At 42.7% G+C, this 21,715-nt stretch overlaps 1 protein-coding gene across 1 annotated transcript in view; it reads right to left on the reverse strand.

Moving 5' to 3' along the window:
- Positions 1-950: 950 nt before the first annotated feature.
- LOC138768809 (sialoadhesin-like) overlaps positions 951-21,715 on the reverse strand; it is a 42,130-nt gene continuing 21,365 nt past the window's right edge. Inside the window, exons 12-23 of the mRNA XM_069946763.1 lie at positions 20,825-20,860; positions 18,054-18,145; positions 16,905-16,996; positions 15,949-16,314; positions 13,759-14,025; positions 10,114-10,149; positions 7,912-8,160; positions 6,462-6,497; positions 5,230-5,277; positions 4,181-4,303; positions 2,307-2,362; positions 951-1,353 (exon numbers count right to left, since the gene is read on the reverse strand). Coding sequence (XP_069802864.1) covers positions 1,339-1,353; positions 2,307-2,362; positions 4,181-4,303; positions 5,230-5,277; positions 6,462-6,497; positions 7,912-8,160; positions 10,114-10,149; positions 13,759-14,025; positions 15,949-16,314; positions 16,905-16,996; positions 18,054-18,145; positions 20,825-20,860 — 1,416 coding nt within the window. The 3' untranslated portion in view covers positions 951-1,338. The remainder of the gene's footprint in view (positions 1,354-2,306; positions 2,363-4,180; positions 4,304-5,229; positions 5,278-6,461; positions 6,498-7,911; positions 8,161-10,113; positions 10,150-13,758; positions 14,026-15,948; positions 16,315-16,904; positions 16,997-18,053; positions 18,146-20,824; positions 20,861-21,715) is intronic.

Consider the following 21,715-nt stretch of genomic DNA (forward strand, 5'->3'; position numbering starts at 1 on the left):
GAAGAAATTTATTTAAGGCCAGGTTCACATATCTGGGGAAAAAAAAATAAAAAATAATAATAATAATAATAATCATCAGTAACAGTAATTTTTTATCCGCTTAAAGGGGAACTCCGGCAAATCAACTGGTGTCAGAAAGTTATATAAATTTGTAATTTACTTCTATTTAAAAATCTCCAGAACAGGAGAGTTTTTTTATGGACATTTGCTACTAGTGTCAGACTAGAAAGAATACACCACTTCCTGCAGGACATACAGCAGCTGATAAGTACGGGAAGACTGGAGATTTTTAAATAGAAGTAAATATCAAATCTATATAACTTTCTGACACCAGTTGATTTGAAAGAATTTTTTTGTTGGATGGAGTTCCCCTTTAAGTACTGCAAAACAAGCAGACACAAGGTGATCTCTCCAGCATCCATTTGTATTAGTTAACATCTGTTATTGAACAGACCATCTGGTTCCGCTTTGTGGCATTGAATGGACCTTCCAAAGGAAAGCAGCTCATGTAGTGTATCAGAGACCAGAATGGTCATCAATACGGAAAGTTGCTTTGTGTTCAGCACCGTGGACAACACATTGAACACATCAAATAGCTGTGCATCACAGAGAACTGTTGTTAATACCTTTTGATTCATAAGAGATATTGCAATTGTGTGGCAGCAATCGGTTTCTGATAACATCCCGGTCTTTCATACGCTACAGGACCAACTTCCTATTGGGAAAACCTGATCCAATATGGCGGCTTTTAAGATGGCGGCCATGTTCTGGACATTGTCTTAACTATAAACCCCTCACCCATTACTTACTGGGGTATAGAGGGCACTTAGGTTTAGGTCAAATATGGGGCCCCAAGGTGCTAAAGGGGCCCAAAAGTGACCCATTTGAGGGAACCAGTAGTGTAAATGGAAGGCGGCTCCTGGTACAGACAACTCCTTTACACACAGAAATGAACAAATGTTAATTTTATTAGCTGTAAAGGTGTAAACATTATAAAAATAACTTCTGTTCTGTATATGAGGATTACAGGCAACATCACAATACACAATATCTATCAAACATATCTGTAATCTATGACATGAACATCCCTCACATCAGCCCCTGCCCCCAGGAGCTCGCAATCTAATCCCCCACAGACACACAGGTTCTCTAGTAGAAAGTCCCTTTAATGCGATAATAGATCCTAATCCTGCGGTTTTCGGCTGAGAAGCGATTCCACTCAGCGGTGATACACTGGACGTCATCTCTGGGCTGGGCAGGACGTTCTCTGGGCTGGGCAGGACGTTCTCTGTATCACTGTTATTCGCAGGCGCTGATGTTGTGGATGATTTTGATTTTCTATTCATTGAGATTCTACAAAGAAAGAAAACAACAAAGATATATATATATATATATATATATATACATACACACACACACTATGGGGGAGATTTATTAAACATGGTGTAAAGTGAGACTAGCTCAGTTGCCCCTAGCAACCAATCAGATTCCACCTTTCATTTTCCAAAGAGTCTGTGAGGAATGAAAGGTGGAATCTGATTGGTTGCTAGGGGAAACTGAGTCAGTTTCACTTTACACCATGTTTGATAAATCTCTTTCTCGTTGAGCCATAAGTACTTAAAGGGGTGCTCCAGCGAAGATAATTATTTTCTTTCAAATCAACTGATTTTTGAAATGTATATAGATTTGTTATTTACTTCTATTTAAAAATCTCCAGTCTTCCCATACTTATCAGCTGCTGTATGTCCTGCAGGAAGGGCTGTATTCTTTCCAGTGACACAGTGCTCTCTGCTGCCACCTCTGTTCATATCAGGAACTGTCCACAGCAGGAGAGGTTTTCTATGAGGATTTTAAACTGCTCTGGACAGTTCCTGAATTGGACAGAGGTGGCAGCAGAGAGCACTGTGTCAGACTGGAAAGAATACACCACTGCAGGACATACAGCAGCTGATAAGTACTGGAAGACTTGCATTTTTCAAATGTAAGTAATCTACAAATCTCTATAACTTTCTGAAACCATTTGATCTTAAAGAAAAAGATTTTCACCAGAGAACCCCTTTAATTTTACTACATCAAGTGTTCAAAAATTAATTGTACCTCAGAGCAGAAATCTAATACTCTAAAATGAGCTTTGCTATTTAATCCATTATTTTCCACCATTAATTTTTTAATTCCAAGACATTGTTAATTTCCTATTTCCTACTTTTATAATATATCCAAATATTGGTTAAAGCCGCCTTATTCTGTTAGAGCTTCTACAGTATATAGCATCCATATATAGGTAAGTATAATGTATGATTACCTACCTTGTAGGCAGTGGCCGTCCCCTGAGCACGGAGCTCCTCCCCATTGTGTATGATGGCTAAAAACATACAGGATTAGTGGTGTGCAGGTTATATCTCCCTGCAGCAATGTATCACCTTCCTGATCTACTAATAGGGGGTCTTACTTCTACCACTAATAGGGGGGGTCTTACTTCTACCACTAATAGGGGGTCTTACTTCTACCACTAATAGGGGGGGGGGGGGGTCTTACTTCTACCACTAATAGGGGGTCTCACTTCTACCACTAATAGGGGGGGGGTCTTACTTCTACCACTAATAGGGGCTCTTACTTCTATCACTAATAGGGGCTCTTACTTCTACCACTAATAGGGGGGTCTTACTTCTACCACTAATAGGGGGGGAGGGGGTCTTACTTCTACCACTAATAGGGGCTCTTACTTCTACCACTAATAGGGGGCCTTACTTCTACCACTAATAGGGGGGTCTTACTTCTACCACTAATAGGGGGTCTTACTTCTACCACTAATAGGGGGTCTTACTTCTACCACTAATAGGGGGGTCTTACTTCTACCACTAATAGGGGGGGTCTTACTTCTAGCACTAATAGGGGGGTCTTACTTCTACCACTAATAGGCGGGGGGGGGGGGGGGTCTTACTTCTACCACTAATAGGGGCTCTTACTTCTACCACTAATAGGGGGTCTTACTTCTACCACTAATAGGGGGGTCTTACTTCTACCACTAATAGGGGCTCTTACTTCTACCACTAGTTTGCTAGTCTGTATATATAGACCTGTTCTTATTTACCTCATCACAATATAAAGCAGGTCACTGCTCCCCACAAAGCCAACACACTCCTTCCTGAAATACTCTGTGCTGCTGTGATGATCCGGCAATTTTTTTTTTTTTTAATTATTGTATTGCCCCCCCCCCCCCCCCCCCCAAAAAAAAAAAAAAAAAAAGTTATACAAATCCCCAACATACACTTATTACGGGAAATGCTCATAAAGTGTTTTTTTCCCTGCACTTACTACTGCATCAAGGCTTCACTTCCTGGATAACATGGTGATGTCACTTCCTGGATAACATGGTGATGTCACTTCCTGGATAACATAGTGATGTCACTTCCTGGACAACATTGAGATGTCACTTCCTGGACAACATGGTGATGTCACTTCCTGGATAACATGGTGATGTCACTTCCTGGATAACATGGCAAAGTCACTTCCTGGATAACATGGTGATGTCACTTCCTGGATAACATGGGTATGTCACGACCCGACTCCCAGAGCTGTCCGGGCTGTGGCTGCTGGAAAGGATGATGGCAGAGGGACATGAGGGACACAGGGCACTGGAGGGACAATGAGCATCCCTCTGCCATCATCCTCTCCAGCAGCCAAAGCCCGCACAGCTCTGAGAGTCGGGTCGTGACATCCCCATGTTATCCAGGAAGTGACATCCCCATGTTATCCAGGAAGTGACATCCCCATGTTATCCAGGAAGTGACATCCCCATGTTATCCAGGAAGTGACATCACCATGTTATCCAGGAAGTGACATCACCATGTTATCCAGGAAGTGACATCACCATGTCATCCAGGAAGTGACATCGCCATGTTATCCAGGAAGTGACATCGCCATGTTATCCAGGAAGTGACAACACCATGTTATGCAGGAAGTGAAGCCTTGATGCAGTAGTAAGTGCTGGGAAAAAAGCACATAAGCATTTCCCCTAATAAGTGTATATTGGGGATTTGTATAACTTTTGGGAGGGGCAATACAATACTTTTATAAAACATTTCGCTGGACTTCTCCTTTAAGCATTATTTACATACTGGCTACTATACATATAGTACATAGGTTGTTAGGTATGACAGTCACACATCTAAGGCTCTACCTTCTCGTCTTTTCTTCATGTTTCTCCTAACAAAGCAGAGAAGAGCCAAGGCGATCAAGGAGAGGATCAAGAGGTTCCCAGCTATGAAAGCTCCTAGAATGGCTAAGTCCACGTCCCTAGGACCTTAGATAGAAAGGATCTGTATTTACATCTCCATATGCAGAAAACCAGCGTGACCAAGAGCATACCAATAAGAAGCGACGTCCCTTGTGCTGTCTATGGAGGGGAGGAAGAGCGACAAGCCCATCTCCAACTGCCCCCAGAGCTGAGATCCATGACTCCATCCCAGTTAGAGTGTTCAGTGGAGTCTATTGGTTTCCCAGATGTACTTCATTCCAGTGGCCCAGGGTGTTACACCCTCTTACCTACCTCTGTCCATCCCCCATGCTTTACACTGCAGCTTAGATTACATGTCCTTGCTTTAGGGTACTATTACACGGAACGATAATCGGCTGAATCGGCCCGATTCGGCCGATTATCGATCCATGTAATAAATACAACGATCAGCCGATGACAATGATCATCGCCTGATCGTTGATATAGGTTCTGACCTATCTTCGTCGGGCGCCGACCGCGCACCACTACGTGTAATAGCGGTGCGCAGCCAGTGACTGACGATATACATTACCTATCCACGCTCCAGGGCTGCTGGCGTGGCGGTCCCGGCCTGTGATTGGCTGAGCGGCCTGTCAGCTGACAGGTCGCTCTGAAGCTAGAGCGCGCGGGACCTGTGGAGAAGCGGACCGCAGAAGCAGCCCTGGAACGTGGATAGGTAATGTATGTAGTTTAAACAAGGGCTGCAAGGACATCGGTAACGATGTCCTTGCAGCCCTTGTTAAATGATTATCAGGCTGTGTAATAGGCCCAGTAAACGTTTACAGGTATTATCGGGCCCCCATCGGCCCATGTAATACCACCCTTAGGTTCTGTGTATAAGCACAAGCCCATTGTCCCACCACTATGAATACTACCCAGTTCATGGGGTGCTATTGTATTCATCCAGTGTATGGGGACCCAACATATTATATCGACAATAAAAAATTATTTACCGCACTGCGGGGATATAGAGGTCACCACATCTGGAGCTGTAGCTGTTTCTGTAATGGAAACACATCAATTTACCTAGTGCACATACTTTTAGAGGTTATAAGACCCCTATTCCTTTTAGTTAGGACCTCCTGAGATCAGCAAAGTAACTCAAAGACAAGTGTTTCATTTTCAAACAGTGCCCCAGCAGGACAAATGGAGTATTACACAGTTTTAAGTGACAATAAATGGCTGTCTACTTTTTACATGACACTGTTGGGTCTTCCAGCTCCATTTTCTTGCTTATTGAAGTTACCCCCTCTAACTCTAACTCTCAAAGAACTTTGGTAATGGTAACAATAGATATTCTTAATCAGCTAGCCAAGTATAAAAATATATTTAAAAATAAAGTTATAGATTCTTTGGGGGAAATAAAGGAACTGTTAAAGGGGTTGTTTGCCCCTAATTTTTAGCTAGTGCCAGAGATTTGTAATTTAGTTACTGTATGTTGTGTAGGAAGTGGTGTATTCTTTCCAGTCTGACACAGTGCTCTCTGCTGCCACCTCTGTCCATGTCAGGAACTGTCCAGAGCAGCAGCAAAACCTCTCCTGCCCTTCAGACTGGATCACTTCCTGTAGGATATACAGCAGCTGATAAGACTTTTTTAATAGAAGTAAATTACTCATCTCTGGCACTTTCTGGCACCAATTGATTTGTGGGGGGGGGGGTGGTGGGGGGGAATCTTTTGGTGAACAACTCCTTTAAAGAGGATGTACCATCAGGTATATCCTCTTTAATCTGACCCAGGGATAGAACAGCGCCGTCTCGGGCAAGGCGGTGCCACGGTCCGTTTTTTTGAGCCGCGGCGGTGAAAGGCGCCGTTCTATCCACAGGTACTGGGTCTGAGCTGAAGCACAGGGGGCCGGCCGCCCCCCCCCCCCCAGTGGGAGGGAGTTCCCTCCGGCCTCGTGTGCTTCAGCTCAGACCCGGTACCTGTGGATAGAACGGCGCCTTACACTGCCGCGGCTCAAAAAATGGACTGTGGCACCGCCTTGCCCGTGATGGCGCTGTTCTATCCCTGGGTCAGATTAAAGAGGATATACCTGATGGTACGTCCTCTTTAAGTGCTGGTGGTCATTACTTCAATGTCCTAAGAACCTAAGAAGCAATGGGGTCTCTATGATATAGCAATTGCTTGAAGCTCAGCACATATACTGTAGTAGTATCTATATATAGGTAAATAAATCACTCTTACCCAGGGTGAGCTTGTCATCCGAATCTTCGTTTTTAGCTGTAACAAAATGGCAGTAAAAATATTGAGGTCAAATCCCAACATAGTTAACAAGATGCAACACACCCCTTCCGGGCTTATAAGCGTTCATAAGGTTTTTGACTGTTTGATCCATATTTTTATATATAGATCTTGAACATCATGGGGTCGGATCAGTACAGATATTACTTACACCTTTCTGTGTCTAGTTCCATCCCCTTTACCTTGCATCCCCATTCAGTTTGTTAAAGGGGAACTCCACATAAGGAAAACATTTTCTATTAAAAGTACATTAAAAGTTATATAGATGTGTGTATACAATGTATTACCGTATCTGTACGGTTCTGCCACACTGGTAGCTGATAGAAATCCAGGAAGTAAAGAAAAATGGCCTCTGTGTCAATTCACATTGTCTCCTGCTCCCACTGCTCTCCCACCTTAGGAGACAAATCTTCCATGCTTCTGTCTCACATTGTGTGTGTTTGCTGAGCACAGGCTGATGATACAGACAGGGGGCAGGGCGTGATGTCACAGGAGGCGGGGCTTGATTCCCCCAATCCCCTGAGTGATTCACCATCTCTGACCGGCCAGAAGCAGCTGCTGCAAGGACTGTGGACTGTGATGAACAGCTGAGGGAAAGCATTGCATTCTGGAACCAGTACTGCCTTCTGGGGACTGCTCAACCAGGAAGTACAGAAACACAATACAGAACAACCCCCCCCCCCCCCCCAAAAAAAAAAAAAAAATAGATTTTTGGTAGTTTCAAAAGTGGGATAGATAGGTAAGTAATGCTTTATGCTAAATTTGCTAAACACTTGGCCTTTGATTCTCCACGGCTGCAGAAGTTGGATGCCGCCGTAGAGAATCCTGGAAAGCATGGATAGAGCTATGGGCCATAGGCTACTGTATGTTCCTGGCAGCCCTGGGGTGGCATCCAACATCTGCAGCTGAGGGGAATCAAATGCTGATCGTTGAGCGTTCGGGTTCAGAAAATGTTGCCGAACCAGGACAGTTTGACAGATCCACTCAACACTAGTTCTAGTCACACTAGCAGGGTTGTGCACAGAATTTTTTAAAGTGGTACTGTAGCTCACCCCCCAAAAATCCTTTCAAAACTGGTGCCAGAGAATTGTAATTTACTTCTATAAAAAAAAATCTTGTGTTCCAGTTCTTATCAGCTGCTGTATGTTGTGCAGGGAGTAGTGGATTCTTTCCAGTCTGGTTTTGTATAGGGATTTGCTACTGCTCCGGTCAGTTCCTGACATGGACAGAGGTGGCAGCAGAGAGCACTGTGTCAGACTGGAGAGAATATACCACTTCCTGCAGGACATACAGCAGCTGATAAATAATGGATTTTTTAGAAGTAAATTACAAATTTCTGGCACTTACTGGGACCAGTTGATTTAAAAGAATTACCCCTTTAAGATTACCTTACCTCGCAAAATGATATCAACAAAGTCACTGGTGTCGCCGTGTGGATTCCAGGCAGAGCAGCTGTAGGTATTAATATCGCTGGATGTTATGTCTGTCAGATAGAGCTCCAGACCCTGTCCCGTCACGCTGCTGACCACCGTGTTCTCTCCTCTCGTCCAGGTCAATAAAGCTGCAGGGTTACTGGTCACCGAACAGTTAAGGGTCACAGAATCCCCTTCATTCAGCAGCACCGTGTGATTCCCTATTGTTCCTGGAAAAGCAGGAAAAAATGAAATTATAAATACAACTAATATCAGTAGTAAGGGGGAATACTGGGGGCACTGGGAGGTCTGAGGGTCTCCGTGGCTCCTGGTGTGGCCGCACAATGTCACACACTCCTGTAAGTTATTATTAATAATCTGGTATATACCCTTCTCCTCAGAAAGTAAGACCTAGCAGATCCGGCCCGCCCCTTCTAATGATAATCAATGGAGCGGGCTGGCTGGGGACAGGCTGGATCTTTGCAATGCGGGCGGAGCAGTGCTCCTAATAATTTGACCGGACCGAGGAGTAAACTACTAAGTGCACGGAAATGGCGCCAAGGAGGAAGGTAGGAGACCGATCTTCATCCTCAGTGCCCGGCCGAATGCAATAGGGGGCTATCAGCAGGTTAGATTCGTCCTATCCCTAAAGAGAGTGTCAAAAGGTGTGCAGAGTCTTATAGGCCATGCAAGCTCCATTGAAAGCAAATATACAAAGCAGTCCTCAACCATAAGGAAGGGATCGGACTACCCGGTGCCACCAATTGAAGGTAATCTCCTTGCAAGTCCATAGTTGCCAAAATTTGAAAACTTTTTCCAGGGACGCTTTAGCGTTAAAAAGGGGCATGGCTTATTATGGGTGTGATCTCGGTGGGGTGTGGCCTATTATGGGTGTGGGTTTAAAATTTTCCAGTTAGTATTTACAGTCAGAACAACACAAAAGGAGCATTACACACCCCAGTATTAGGTCCCCAGTATATTACACACCCCAGTATTAGGTCCCCAGTATATTACACACCCCAGTATTAGGTCCCTAATATATTACACACCCCAGTGTCAGGTCCCCCGCATATTACACACCCCAGTATTAGGCCCCCAGTATATTACACACCCCAGTGTCAGGTCCCCAGTATATTACACACCCCAGTGTCAGGTCCCCCGCATATTACACAGCCCAGTGTTAGGCCCCCAGTATATTACACACTCCAGTGTCAGGTCCCCCGTATATTACACACCCCAGTATTAGGTCCCCAGTATATTACACACCCCAGTGTTAGGTCTTCAGTATATTACACACCCCAGTGTCAGGGGCCCAGTATATTACACACCCAACTCAGAGCAGGCTGAGACTCAGAAATAGCATTCTACTGACTGACTGTACATACTGGTAGTTTGTACCCATATGATGCAGCTGCACCCCATATCATCATACTAATACCCCCTTCATCCTCCTGCCCCTCCATCATCATACTACTACTCCTTCATTCTCCTGCCCTACCATAAACATAGTATTACCCCTCTAATCCTCCTTCCCCCTCTATCATCATACTACTACCCCTTCATCCTCCTGCCCCTTCATCATCATCATAGTACTACCCCTCTCATCCTCCTGCCCCTTCATCATTATACTACTTCCCCCTTCATCCTCCTCCTGTCCCTTCATCGTCATACCAGTACCCCCTTCAGCATCCTCTTGTCCGTTCATCTGTATTTAAAACAAAAAAAAACTATACTTACCTCACCAGTATGGTTCCTCTAGTCCCCCAGTGACTTCTCTCCCTGCTCTGCCTGAGTGACAGCACTTGCGCTGGAAGGGGGGGGGGGGGGGCTTCTCGCGGCGGGCGTGGAACTTCCCGGGACATACCCGGGACATGGTTTTGCCGGGGCTGTCTCCTCAGAATCGGGACAATCCCGGCAAAAACGGGACTGTTGGCAACTATGCAAGTCATTGATCAGCCTGCAAAGGTGACTAGAGAATATGGGCCAGAATCTCTACCAGAAGGAATAGTGCAGACAGCTGTGGTGTATGGAGACTTACAGGCCATGCAAGATCCACTGGGGAAAAATATGCTCCCTATTGGGATTGATAAATCTAATTCAGCCCCTTGAGTTATTATATAGCACAAACACTGTAATCACACATAAGCTGTAAGAACACCATGCATAAAGAGGAGACCAATTACCTGAGGAACCAATATAAATATCTATCCACGGAGGATCTGAAATAAAGCAGTGAGAGACATGTAATGGCTGTACAGCAATAATAACTGCATGATAGTATCTGGAGGTCCCTCCTGGCCCTGGTCTGTCCATCAGCAGGACAGTACACTGAGACCACAATAGATAATACAGTTCTGTAATTTACAATATGAAACTGAGCCTCAATACAGGATCAGTCATTTAAATATACAATGACTCCACCAGCAGAATAGTAAGTGCAGCTCTGGAGTATAATACAGGATATCAGGATAAGTAATGTAATGCATGTACACAGTGACCCCACCAGCAGAATAGTGAGTGCAGCTCTGGAGTATAATACAGGATGTAACACAGGATCAGTAATGTAATGTATGTACACAGTGACCCCACCAGCAGAATAGTGAGTGCAGCTCTGGAGTATAATACAGGATGTAACTCAGGATCAGTAATGTAATGTATGTACACAGTGATCTCACCAGCAGAATAGTGAGCGCAGCTCTGGAGTATAATACAGGATGTAACACAGGATCAGTAATGTAATGCATGTACACAGTGACCCCCACCAGCAGAATAGTGAGTGCAGCTCTGGAGTATAATACAGGATAAGTAATGTAATGCATGTACACAGCCACTGAGATTTGTTAGAGCATAAGCTGTAAATTGTGCTTAAAGGTCAACATATCCTTAAAACTTGACTGAACTGATTTATAAAAAGTACAATTAAAGGGAAAATACAGTAGGGGAAAATAAAATGAGGATTTATGTTTAGCCGGCCTGCATACATTAGACTTTATGTCACTGCAATGTGAAATGGCCGAATGCCCAGCAAAAGGCTTTACTGATCCTGGGAGGAGGAGGAAGATGGATAATGGCCAATTTTGTCTAGAACATTTCAATCCATTGAAAAATGAGAGCGGTAAATCCTGACTTATGTGGCCTCAAAACAGCTGGGAGCGAAAGAGACATAATAATGTAGTGATCTGCAGGTCTAAAAGATGGCGGATATAGTCCCAGAACGGAAAATCTGCGGCCAAAACTCATCCCGGTCTGTAAATATCAGAATGATTCTAGATACATTGACAACCTGTTATCTGACCCATAGCTGGTGGTCTACAAGCTGTGGTCTCCAGGTGGTGTAAATCTATGACCCCCAGCTAAAAGGAGTGGTGGCCCCCAAAATGTGGGGATAACAGGTCGCAGACCACTGACTTCACCTGTACCAGAATTTTTTTTCCAGCTTTTCTATTTGCCATTTTATCAGAGTTTCCAGATGATGACACCCATTGTCAGCTGTCTGATAAATGAGCGTATATTGATAAATATGTTTATTTTACTAGCTTTCTGTGATCTTTCATGCTTTCTGTATTGTCTTCACTGCCTCGGTTCATACTGTATGGTGTGTATATGATGTAACAAACTTCCTGTTCCTGCTCTACACTTTAGCTGGGAATTTACTGCTGTCTGGTCTGTAACCACTCCCCTTGTGAGATGGAACCTTACCATATATGGACAGCAGGGGATGGTGACTTCAGTAAGTTTTTTACTGAGCATATCAGGAAGTTAGTGAGGGAGGAGTCAGTGAGGGAGACAGACAGGTCTGTGACATGTGTGCAGGAATGAGTTTGTGCTGCTACCACCGCTATGGTCTATGATGCAATTAGTTCTGTGTGCAGAGTCAGCTCCATCTTACCAAGTGATTATCACTAGCAGAATTATAGGGGAGCTAACCTTAAACTTTACCGCCACTACAGCTTGATCGCATGGGAACAGTGATAATGTCCATATCAAACAGTGGAGCAGTTACCATAGCAAACAAACAGATCCCAGCTTTCATTTTATAAAAAGTCTTTGAAAAATAAAAGCTGGGATCTGATTGGTTGCTATAGTAACTGCTCTACCGCCTCTCAGCACAAGGTATAATAAATCTCCCCCAAGGATTGCAGAATCACACAGAACGCTATGGCACTACTATGAGTCTACCAGTCACAAACATCTAAATATCCCACACTTAGGGAACTTGTATGTTAAATGCAGAGGCTGCAAAGGCCTGGTGTCCCACTACGGGTGCAGTCGTATGCACCTTAGTAAGTCGTTCTTTCAGGTTAACAAGCGGGACAGGAAGTACCTTGTTTTCCCCACTAGGTGTCACTACTGTTTCTTATGTCTTCTGTGCACAGCTGTAGAACCAAAAGGTTAATTGTTTTGTACCATGTGCTGTCTGCTGACCACTTGCAGGTACTCTTCTTTCTTGTCCTATCCTATTCTTCTTCTCTTTCACCCACACTCAGTCCCACAACTCACAGGAGGGTTTAGATATACAGTAGCCCCTGTAGAAGGAGTTAGTTCAGTGTAAGATGAATGGGGGAGTTAGTTAGTTAGTGTTTAGAGACCTAAGCCTACAGACGTGAGACACAGATGCAGCAAAAAACTTTATTTTCTATGTAAGCAGCTACCACAGTTATGCAGTGCTTAGCTCAAAGTAGGGGAGAGAAGCCACCTAGGATAACCGTAGCCCATGCCAGGAACCTCTCAAAACCGTGCAGGGCAGTCTTCTGATACGAGAGGAGCTGACCACAGTAGGACAAAGCTACCAGAATAGGTCTATGTATCCTACTGCGCAGTGCAGGATGACTGGGTAATCTTGGAATCTGCTACACCCAGATAACCGACGACTGGCGCTCGTGGTACCCACCTAGGATGGGTTCTACGCAACTAGGGGGCAGAAGGCGGTCAGACTATAGTCTAAACGTGAGTAGGAGTATAACTTACTTCTTCTTATCTACACTTCAGTTCCGCCAGAGTACAGATTTTACATTGGGCAGGGCTCCTCTGGCAACTCCTCTCCTTTTCCTTCTCTTTACAAAGCACTTACTACTACCAGCACCTACTTCGACTAAGCAATGGTTTAACTCTACTGTCAGCAAACACTTTTGTCAAGATTTGCACTACCTGTATTAAGTGTACTGTTTACCGGCAACTTTTTTCGGTAAACTGTTCTATTTTTGTACTAAACACGCAGGATTCTTCCCGCACCAACACACACCACTGTCTACTTTAGGATATTTTTTGATACAGAGTATCCACAGTGCTCTCTGCTGCCACCTCTGTCCATGTCAGGAACTGTCCAGAGCAGTAGAAAAACCCCATAGAAAACCTCTCCTGCTCTGGACAGTTCCTGACATGGACAGAGGTGGCAGCAGAGAGCGCTGTCTCAGGACATACAGCAGCTGATAACTACTCAAAGGCTGAAGATTTTTAAATGGAAGTAAATTAAAAATCTACATAACTTTCTGACACCAGATGATTTGAAAAGAATATATATATTTTGCCGAAGTTCCCCTTCAAAGTTGTATCTGTAAAAACTTGTTGCATAAAATTTGCCAAGTCTGCACCACTCTATATATGTGGGGGAAAGGGAGGGGGAGATCAGATCTTTATCCGCTATGCAGCTAAATTCATATGCAGAGTCTTAATCAATATGTACACAATAAAGACCACAAACTATCAATATATATCATCTAATAATAGTCAGTATATTGGTATTTAATTCCAAATATAAAGCAGAAGTCCCTTTGAGCCTTTCTTGAATTAGTCATAACCCATATTCATAGCCCAATGCTAACACTTACACTGTACATCCAGGATGACTGTCTTCTGGGTGGAAGACTTGACGGCCGGGTAGTTCACCTCGCAGGATACAGACGTCTTGTCATCACTTAGTAATGGGGTAAATGTTATGGATGGTGATTTCCCCCACGTCCCATCCACATTGTCCTTCCACCATGTGATTGTGGGTCTGGTACCATCACAATTCCCGGGAGGGGTACATGTCAGCGTCACCTTTTGACCGACTCTCAGATTCTTCAAATTGGAAATTTCAGGTTTTTGTGTAAGATCTGTGGCATAAAAAATAGACTAAATAATTAAAGAGGTACTCCGAAGATTAAGGGAAAAACATTTTTTTGCTAAAACATTGCTTTAATAACGTTATATTACTTTACTTTATAAAAAAAAAAATAATATATATATATATATATATATATATATATATATATATATATATATAGTGGTACCTTGGTTTAAGAGTAACTTAGTTTGAGCGTTTTGGTTTAAGAGCTCGCATTTTTAAAAAGTTGTTACTTGGTGTAAGAGTATTGATTTGGTGTAAGAGCTCCCTGTACTGGGTGGGAGGGGGAGTGGGGGAGGGGCATGGTGTGCATAGCGGGGTCTACAGCACTGTACTCTGACCCAGGAAGTCTCCCTCACCTTCCAAATCATAGTAGATCCACTTCAGGCTGGGGCTTGCATCAGGGGACATGACTGTGGAGGTAATCTCTCCATAGCTGTAACCCCTCTCTCCCCGGACAGAGAGTGCTGCTATACTGTGCCCACATCTGTCCTGCTCATTCCTTCATGCTCCATGCAGTCCCTGGGTTTCCCATCCTCTCCTTTTCTGTTATAATGTGCCTGCACTTACACTCAGCTATACACACTACTGCAATAATGTGCCTGCACTCACACTCAGCTAAACACACTGCTGCTATAATGTGCCTGCACTTACACTCAGCTATACACACTGCTGCTATAATGTGCCTGCACTTACACTCAGCTATACACACTGCTGCTATAATGTGTCTGCACTTACACTCAACTATACACACTGCTGCTATAATGTGTCTGCACTTACACTCAGCTATACACACTGCTGCTATAATGTGCCTGCACTCACACTCAGCTATACACATTGCTGCTATAATGTGTCTGCACTTACACTCAACTATACACACTGCTGCTATAATGTGCCTGCACTCACACTCGGCTATTCACCCTGCTGTATAGAGAGGTTTCTGTCACTGTCTTCCTGCACAGCTCTGTGATTCTCACTTCCTGATTGGTCCATGCTGAACACACACCCCTCCCCCATTGCTTCTCCTCCCCCACACAGACCTCTGACAGCAGCCCTGCCTCTCTATTCTAGCCTGTTGTACTACACTACTGTATTATGGGGATCTGCAGTTCCATCCTGTATCTACAAACTGCTGCTGTGTTATCAGGGTTATACAGTTACTATACATTATACACCACATGCTGCTATACTGTACAGTAACTTATATATCACATATCCAGCTGCTGTGTTATCAGGGTTATACAGTTACTATACATTATACTCCACATGCTGATTGCTATACTGTACAGTAACTTATATATCACATATCCAGCTGCTGTGTTATCAGGGTTATACAGTTACTATACATTATATACCACATGCTGCTATACTGTACAGTAACTTATATATCACATATCCAGCTGCTGTGTAATCAGGGTTATACAGTTACTATACATTATACACCACATGCTGATTGCTATACTGTACGGTATTGGGGAACCAATTTTCTACATTTCAATTATTCCTTATAGGAAAATTTGCTTTGGTATAAGAGTAAATTTGGATTACAAGTGCGGTACCGAACAAATTATGCTCGTAATCCAAGGCACCACTGTATATGTAAAAAAAATAAATAAAATATATATATATATATATATATATATATATATATATATATATATATATATATTTTTTTTTTTTTTTTTTTTTTTAAATAACGTTAAATGACAAATCAATATAATGGTCATTATGTGTGATATAGGGTCATCATGTGTGATAAGTGGGGGGCACTCACCTGTAACCAGCAGGGTCATCATGTGTGATAAGTGGGGGGCACGCACCTATAACTAGCAGGGTGGTCCTGTGTGATAAGTGGGGGGCACTCACCTGTAACCAGCAGGGTGGTCCTGTGTGATAAGTGGGGGGCACTCACCTGTAACCAGCAGGGTGGTCTTGTGTGATAAGTAATTATACTTAATATCAGTCTCTTTATTGCCTACAAATCTGAAGAAATAGGTCCCGGTGTCTTGTTTCCTGGCGTCGGTGACTTTTAGGGTACAGTCCCCATTATCCGGATTCCCTATAAGGTGGAAATTCTCCTTTTCTACCGGCACGGACGTATCACTAGAGGCCATGTTGGTGTCATAATCACTCTTCCAGTATCCGGTGGAATTTGTAAAGGTTTTCCTATAGTTTGCAGTAAAAGCACAGGGGATGGTTACACAGAGACCCTCCTGCACCGTGACACTTGGCAGCACCTCAATGGAGTAGCCCTCCGGAGTGTCCTGACAGCGGGGACCTGGAGAGAGAGACATCATGCAGGAGCACACGTCAGATCTACAATGTAGCCACAAAATTTGCGTTGAACATAGGGTTTAAAGGGGTTGTTCACCTTTTTTTTTTCTTTTCAAATATACTGGTGCCAGAAAGCGCCAGAGATTTGTAATTTACTTCTATTTAGAAATCTCCAGTCTTCCAGTACTTATCAGCTGCTGTATGTCCTGCAGGAAGTGGTGTATTCTCTCCAGTCTAACACGGTGCTCTCTGCTGCCACTTCTGTCCATGTCAGGAACTGTCCAGAGCAGGAGAGGTTTTCTATGGGGATTTGCTACTGCTCGGGACACTTCCTGACATGGACAGAGGAGGCAGCAGAGAGCACTCTGTCAGACTGGAAAGAATACACCACTTCCTGCAGGACATACAGCAGCTGATAAGTACTGGAAGACTGGAGATTTGTTAAACAGAAGTAAATTACAAATCTGTATAACTTTCTGACACCAGTCCAGGCCATGCCCATAGGTGGAACCAGACTTTGCACCAGGGCCCACGAGCCTTCAGTTTTGCCCCTGTACCTAAAAGAAACAACTACAATTTGTGTGTTTTACTTACACATCCAGAGCTGAGACAGAACGATAACCGCAAAGTACGCCTTGTTGCTGCCAGTGCCTTCCAGCCTCATCTTGAGATCTCCAGTACACGATCTGACAGTGAAAGAGAATGTCTACATGGATTTATTAATATTACTTCATAGCAAATGGGGAATTTACTGCCTATAATCAATGACCTAAAATCTATTATTATTATTACTACTACTACGACTACGACTACTACTACTATACTACTACTACACCAATACTACACTACTTATTATTATTATTATTATTATTATTATTATTGTGACTACTACTACGACTACTCTACCACCACTACTACACTACTTATTATTATGATGATGATTATTATTATTATTATGATTATTATTATTGTGACTACTACTATTATTGCTGTTATTATTATTATTATTATTATTATTATTATTATTATTATTAATACTACCACTCTTATTATTATTATTATTACTACTTTTATTAATACTACCATTATTATTATTATTATTATTATTACTACTACTTTTATTAATACTACCACTATTATTATTATTATTATTATTATTATTACTACTACTTTTATTAATACTACCACTATTATTATTATTATTATTATTATTATTATTATTAATGACACTTGTGCATTTCAGCCTCTACAAACTCTTTTCAGCCTCTGTACATTCAGCAGCTCTATAACTACCAATGAGATATATGTAATATTTATAGTCATGACTCCAAACAGAAAGCAATCACACTCCAAGCGTTTGTATTTTACCAACTATGCCTAAAAACATTGGCAAATTATTGGAAATGTATATTCCAATGTAAAAAGTGATAGTTAGAATTTCCTGTACTTGGAAATAATGTTTACTTTTCTGCCCTGTCAGGCCATGGCAGGTGGGCTTGCTGATGCCACCACCTCCGCCACCTCCCCACCAGCCCCTCTAGCTATGGACGTCTATAAGGCTGAATTCACACAACATGTTTTCTGTCAGTCATTGAATCTGCAGCGGAAGTCACATGTCAGTATAGAAGCTTTGCATTAGGATCAATGACAAACACTAAACATAGTTAAGTTAATATGAACGGAGATTATGATAAAATAAACTGTTATCTATAGACAGAGAGTAAGAAAGAAGACGTAACGTACCCACAGTCAGTTCCAGATTGTGTAAAGTTCAAAGCCAAAAATATGATCATGAACATCACTATAAACATGTAGAAGAGAGTGACAAGCGCCATCTGGTGGTGAGTCACAGAATAGCATGGTGTATTTATCTATTTATGTTATGGAAATAAAAACACAGGCACAGGGAGCGAAGATTTTTTCTGAATACTTGTACTGATCCAGCGGTGCTGCCGGCTCAGTAGGCTGTCAGGAGGTGACAGAATCACTTTCAGTTATCCCCTGCCAGCGCACGGACACACTGGATGAATGCTGATGTGTCTGGCTCCATATAAATCCAGGCTCAGCTAAGGCTGCCCGTGCACCTTCACTGAAATCTATGGCAGCGTGGAGCAGTTGTTGGTTTCAGCCAAATTTATGTCCGCTTGTAGGCATTAAAAAATAAAAATAAAGTTATGTTCCACCTTTCATTCCTCACAGACTCTTTGGAAAATGAAAGGTGGAATCTGATTGGTTGCTAGGGGCAACTGAGCCTGTTTCACTTTACACCATGTTTGATAAATCTCCCCCATTGTTTTTTTTCCCTTTTTTGCAGTATCCATCTGGAATGCAAAAGTGTAAATCCTCCCCAAAGAGAAATGATAAAATATATTCTTCCCCTCGTCACCATTAGAGGGTACTAGCTGCATAAAGTTTGCATTGGGCTCTTAGGCGCCCTCTAGTGGTGACGACAGGAAGTCAGAATTTTATTATTCATCTCTATGTAAAACCCCCTCAAAAGACAAGGGGGCACTGCCTCCTCCTGAAGAGAAAAAGGTTCACTCTCCGGAGGCAACAAGCCTTCTTTACCATGAGAACAGTGATCAGTGGAACAGTCTACCCCAGGATCTGGTCACAGCAAAAACTGTGGAGGCTTCACTACAGAAGAGACACATTCTTAGAGCAAAATAACATTAATGCATATGTATAGAACCTAGAGATCATATGTATAGAACCTAGAATCAGAGATGAGCTAATCGGGTTTGGGTTCAGGGTCGAGTCCATCCGAACCCGAACAATCGGCATTTGATTAGCGGTGGCTGCTGAACTTGGATAAAGCCCTGAGGCTATGTGGAAAACATGGATATAGTCATTGGCTGTATCCATGTTTTCCAGACAACCTTAGAGCTTTATCCAAGTTCAGCAACCACCGCTAATCAAATGCCGAACAATCGGGTTCGGATGGACTCGAACCCTAATCCAGAGCTGTGCAGGCTGTGGCTGCTGGAGAGGATGATGGCAGGTGGACACTGAGGGACACAGGGCATTGGAGGGACACTGAGCATCCCCCTGCCATCATGCTCTTCACCAGCCACAGCCCGCACAGCTCTGGGAGTCGGGTCGTGACATCACCATGTTATCCAGGAAGTGACATCACCATATTATCCAGGAAGTGACATCACCATGTTTATCCAGGAAGTGACATCACCATTTTATCCAGGAAGTGAAGCCTTGATGCAGTAGTGCAGGGAAAAAGCACTTTATAGGCATTTCCCGTATTAGGTGTATATTGGGGATTTGTATAACTTTTGGGGGGCAATATAATATTTGAATAAAATTTTTTCTGGGCTTCTCCTTTAAGAATCAAAGAACAACATGGTGTTTGAATCCAGATATTCTCATTAAATAAGGTTTCCAATTGAAGTGAAAAATTGTCCACCTATTACTCATAAAACATTAGATCAGTGACTAGAAGACAACCAGAGGGATTATTAAAGAAACTTTTATTACAGCTGTGAAAAATAATGAAGATATATGAGAATGCAGTGATATATATATATATATATATATATATATATATATATATATGTGTGTGTGCAAATCATATATACCTGTACTGCATCTTGACATGGAAAGCGTATGCGGAATTGCAGTATAACTCTGCAGCTCAGGTTAGAATGGTATACCTCACCAGTATATCCACTATAGGACTCACCTCCCAAGCTTTTACATTTAAATTACAAGTGGCCTATATTAAAATCACAATCAAAACTGATACCCCAGACCATTCCAGGCTTCCTAAGCAGATACAGAAGACCAGACCAGTCCCTCTGAATATGTATGAACACCAGACCACACTCTCTAATTGAATACAGTCTCCGGATCAGACCCCAAAACTAATTATGAACCCCAGACCAGATCCTCTATACATATAGAAGTGCCAGGTCAGGCTCCATAAGTTAAAGGGGTACTCCGGCGGAGGGGCTATTTTGGGATCTGGCCGGGGAGGAGGTGGCTGAGGGAAACAACGTCCACTCACTCCCCATTCCAGCAGCGGGTCCTGTATCGCGGCGCTCCAGTGTCTGACCGCTTCCTGGTGTCTGACTCAAGCCCGCTCAGCCAGTCAGTGACAGAGGCGGGATCCGCTTCAAGTCCGCTCAGATCCCCCCCGGAGTACCCCTTTAATATAGACCCCAAAACCTACTTAGATAAACACCAGACCCCATAAATACCAACCTCAGAATAAACCTCCCAAGAGAAAACCCCAGACCTTTTCAGATCACATCATGTAAAAATATAAACTCCAAACCCCTAATAATACAGAGCCCCCAGATCACCTGAAATAATACAGAGACCCCCTGAATAAATAGCTGACCTATATAAATATTTATCCCAAACAAGCCCCCAGAGCCCAGAGCAGGCCTGCTTCCTGTGAGTCCTTTATGGAGGGTTGCCAGGTATGATATCTGTCACTCCTCCTGGATATAATGTATATTGTTTTATAGTAAGTTGTAAAAGTTCTTCTTTCCTTAGACATTAGCGTAAATGTTATCTTCTGCCTCCTGCATAGACTAAAGTGAAAGAGATAGAGACATTAAAGTAGTTACAAAACAATACTATAGGGGAAAAAATTATATATATATATATATATATATATATATATATATATATATATATATATATATATATATATATATGTATATATATATATATATATATATATATATATATATATATATATATATATCCGTGCTTGTAATCCAAATCCACTTTAAAATCAAAGCAAATTTTCCAACAAAAAAACAATGATTGGTTCCACACCCCAAAAATAATGATTTTCTATTTTGAGCAACATGTATAGCAGATAAAACAAACATTTATAAACAGCTTAATAGGTGATATTATAAGTTACTGTACAGTATAGCAATCAACATGTGGAGTATAATGTATAGTAACTGCATAAACCTGATAACACAGCAGTAGTTTGTAGATACAGGATGGAGCTGCAGATCCCCATAATGCAGTAGCGTAGTACAACAGGCTAGAATAGAGAAGCAGGGCTGCTGTCAGAGGTCTGTGTGGTCACATGACAGCAATGGGGAAGGGGTGTGTGTTCAGCCTGGACCAATCAGAAAGTGAGAATCACAGAGCTGTGCAGGAGGACACTGACAGAAACTTTTCTATACAGCAGTGGTTATAGCTGAGTGTAAGTGCAGGCACATTATAGCAAGAATGGAGAGGATTGAAAACACAAGGGCTGACAGAGACTCAGGCGGATTAACTTTACCATAGGCCTCGGGCTGTTCACCAAGGCTGGGCTCCCCAACCCCACTGTAACTGCATGGTGTTCATAGTACATGATAGAAAATGTCATGATGCCCTGAATTGTGCAAAATTGCTGTAGAGAAGCCACATTTGTTTGCAAA

This window comes from Dendropsophus ebraccatus, chromosome 12 (genome assembly GCF_027789765.1).
Source record: "Dendropsophus ebraccatus isolate aDenEbr1 chromosome 12, aDenEbr1.pat, whole genome shotgun sequence".
Taxonomy (NCBI): domain Eukaryota; kingdom Metazoa; phylum Chordata; class Amphibia; order Anura; family Hylidae; genus Dendropsophus; species Dendropsophus ebraccatus.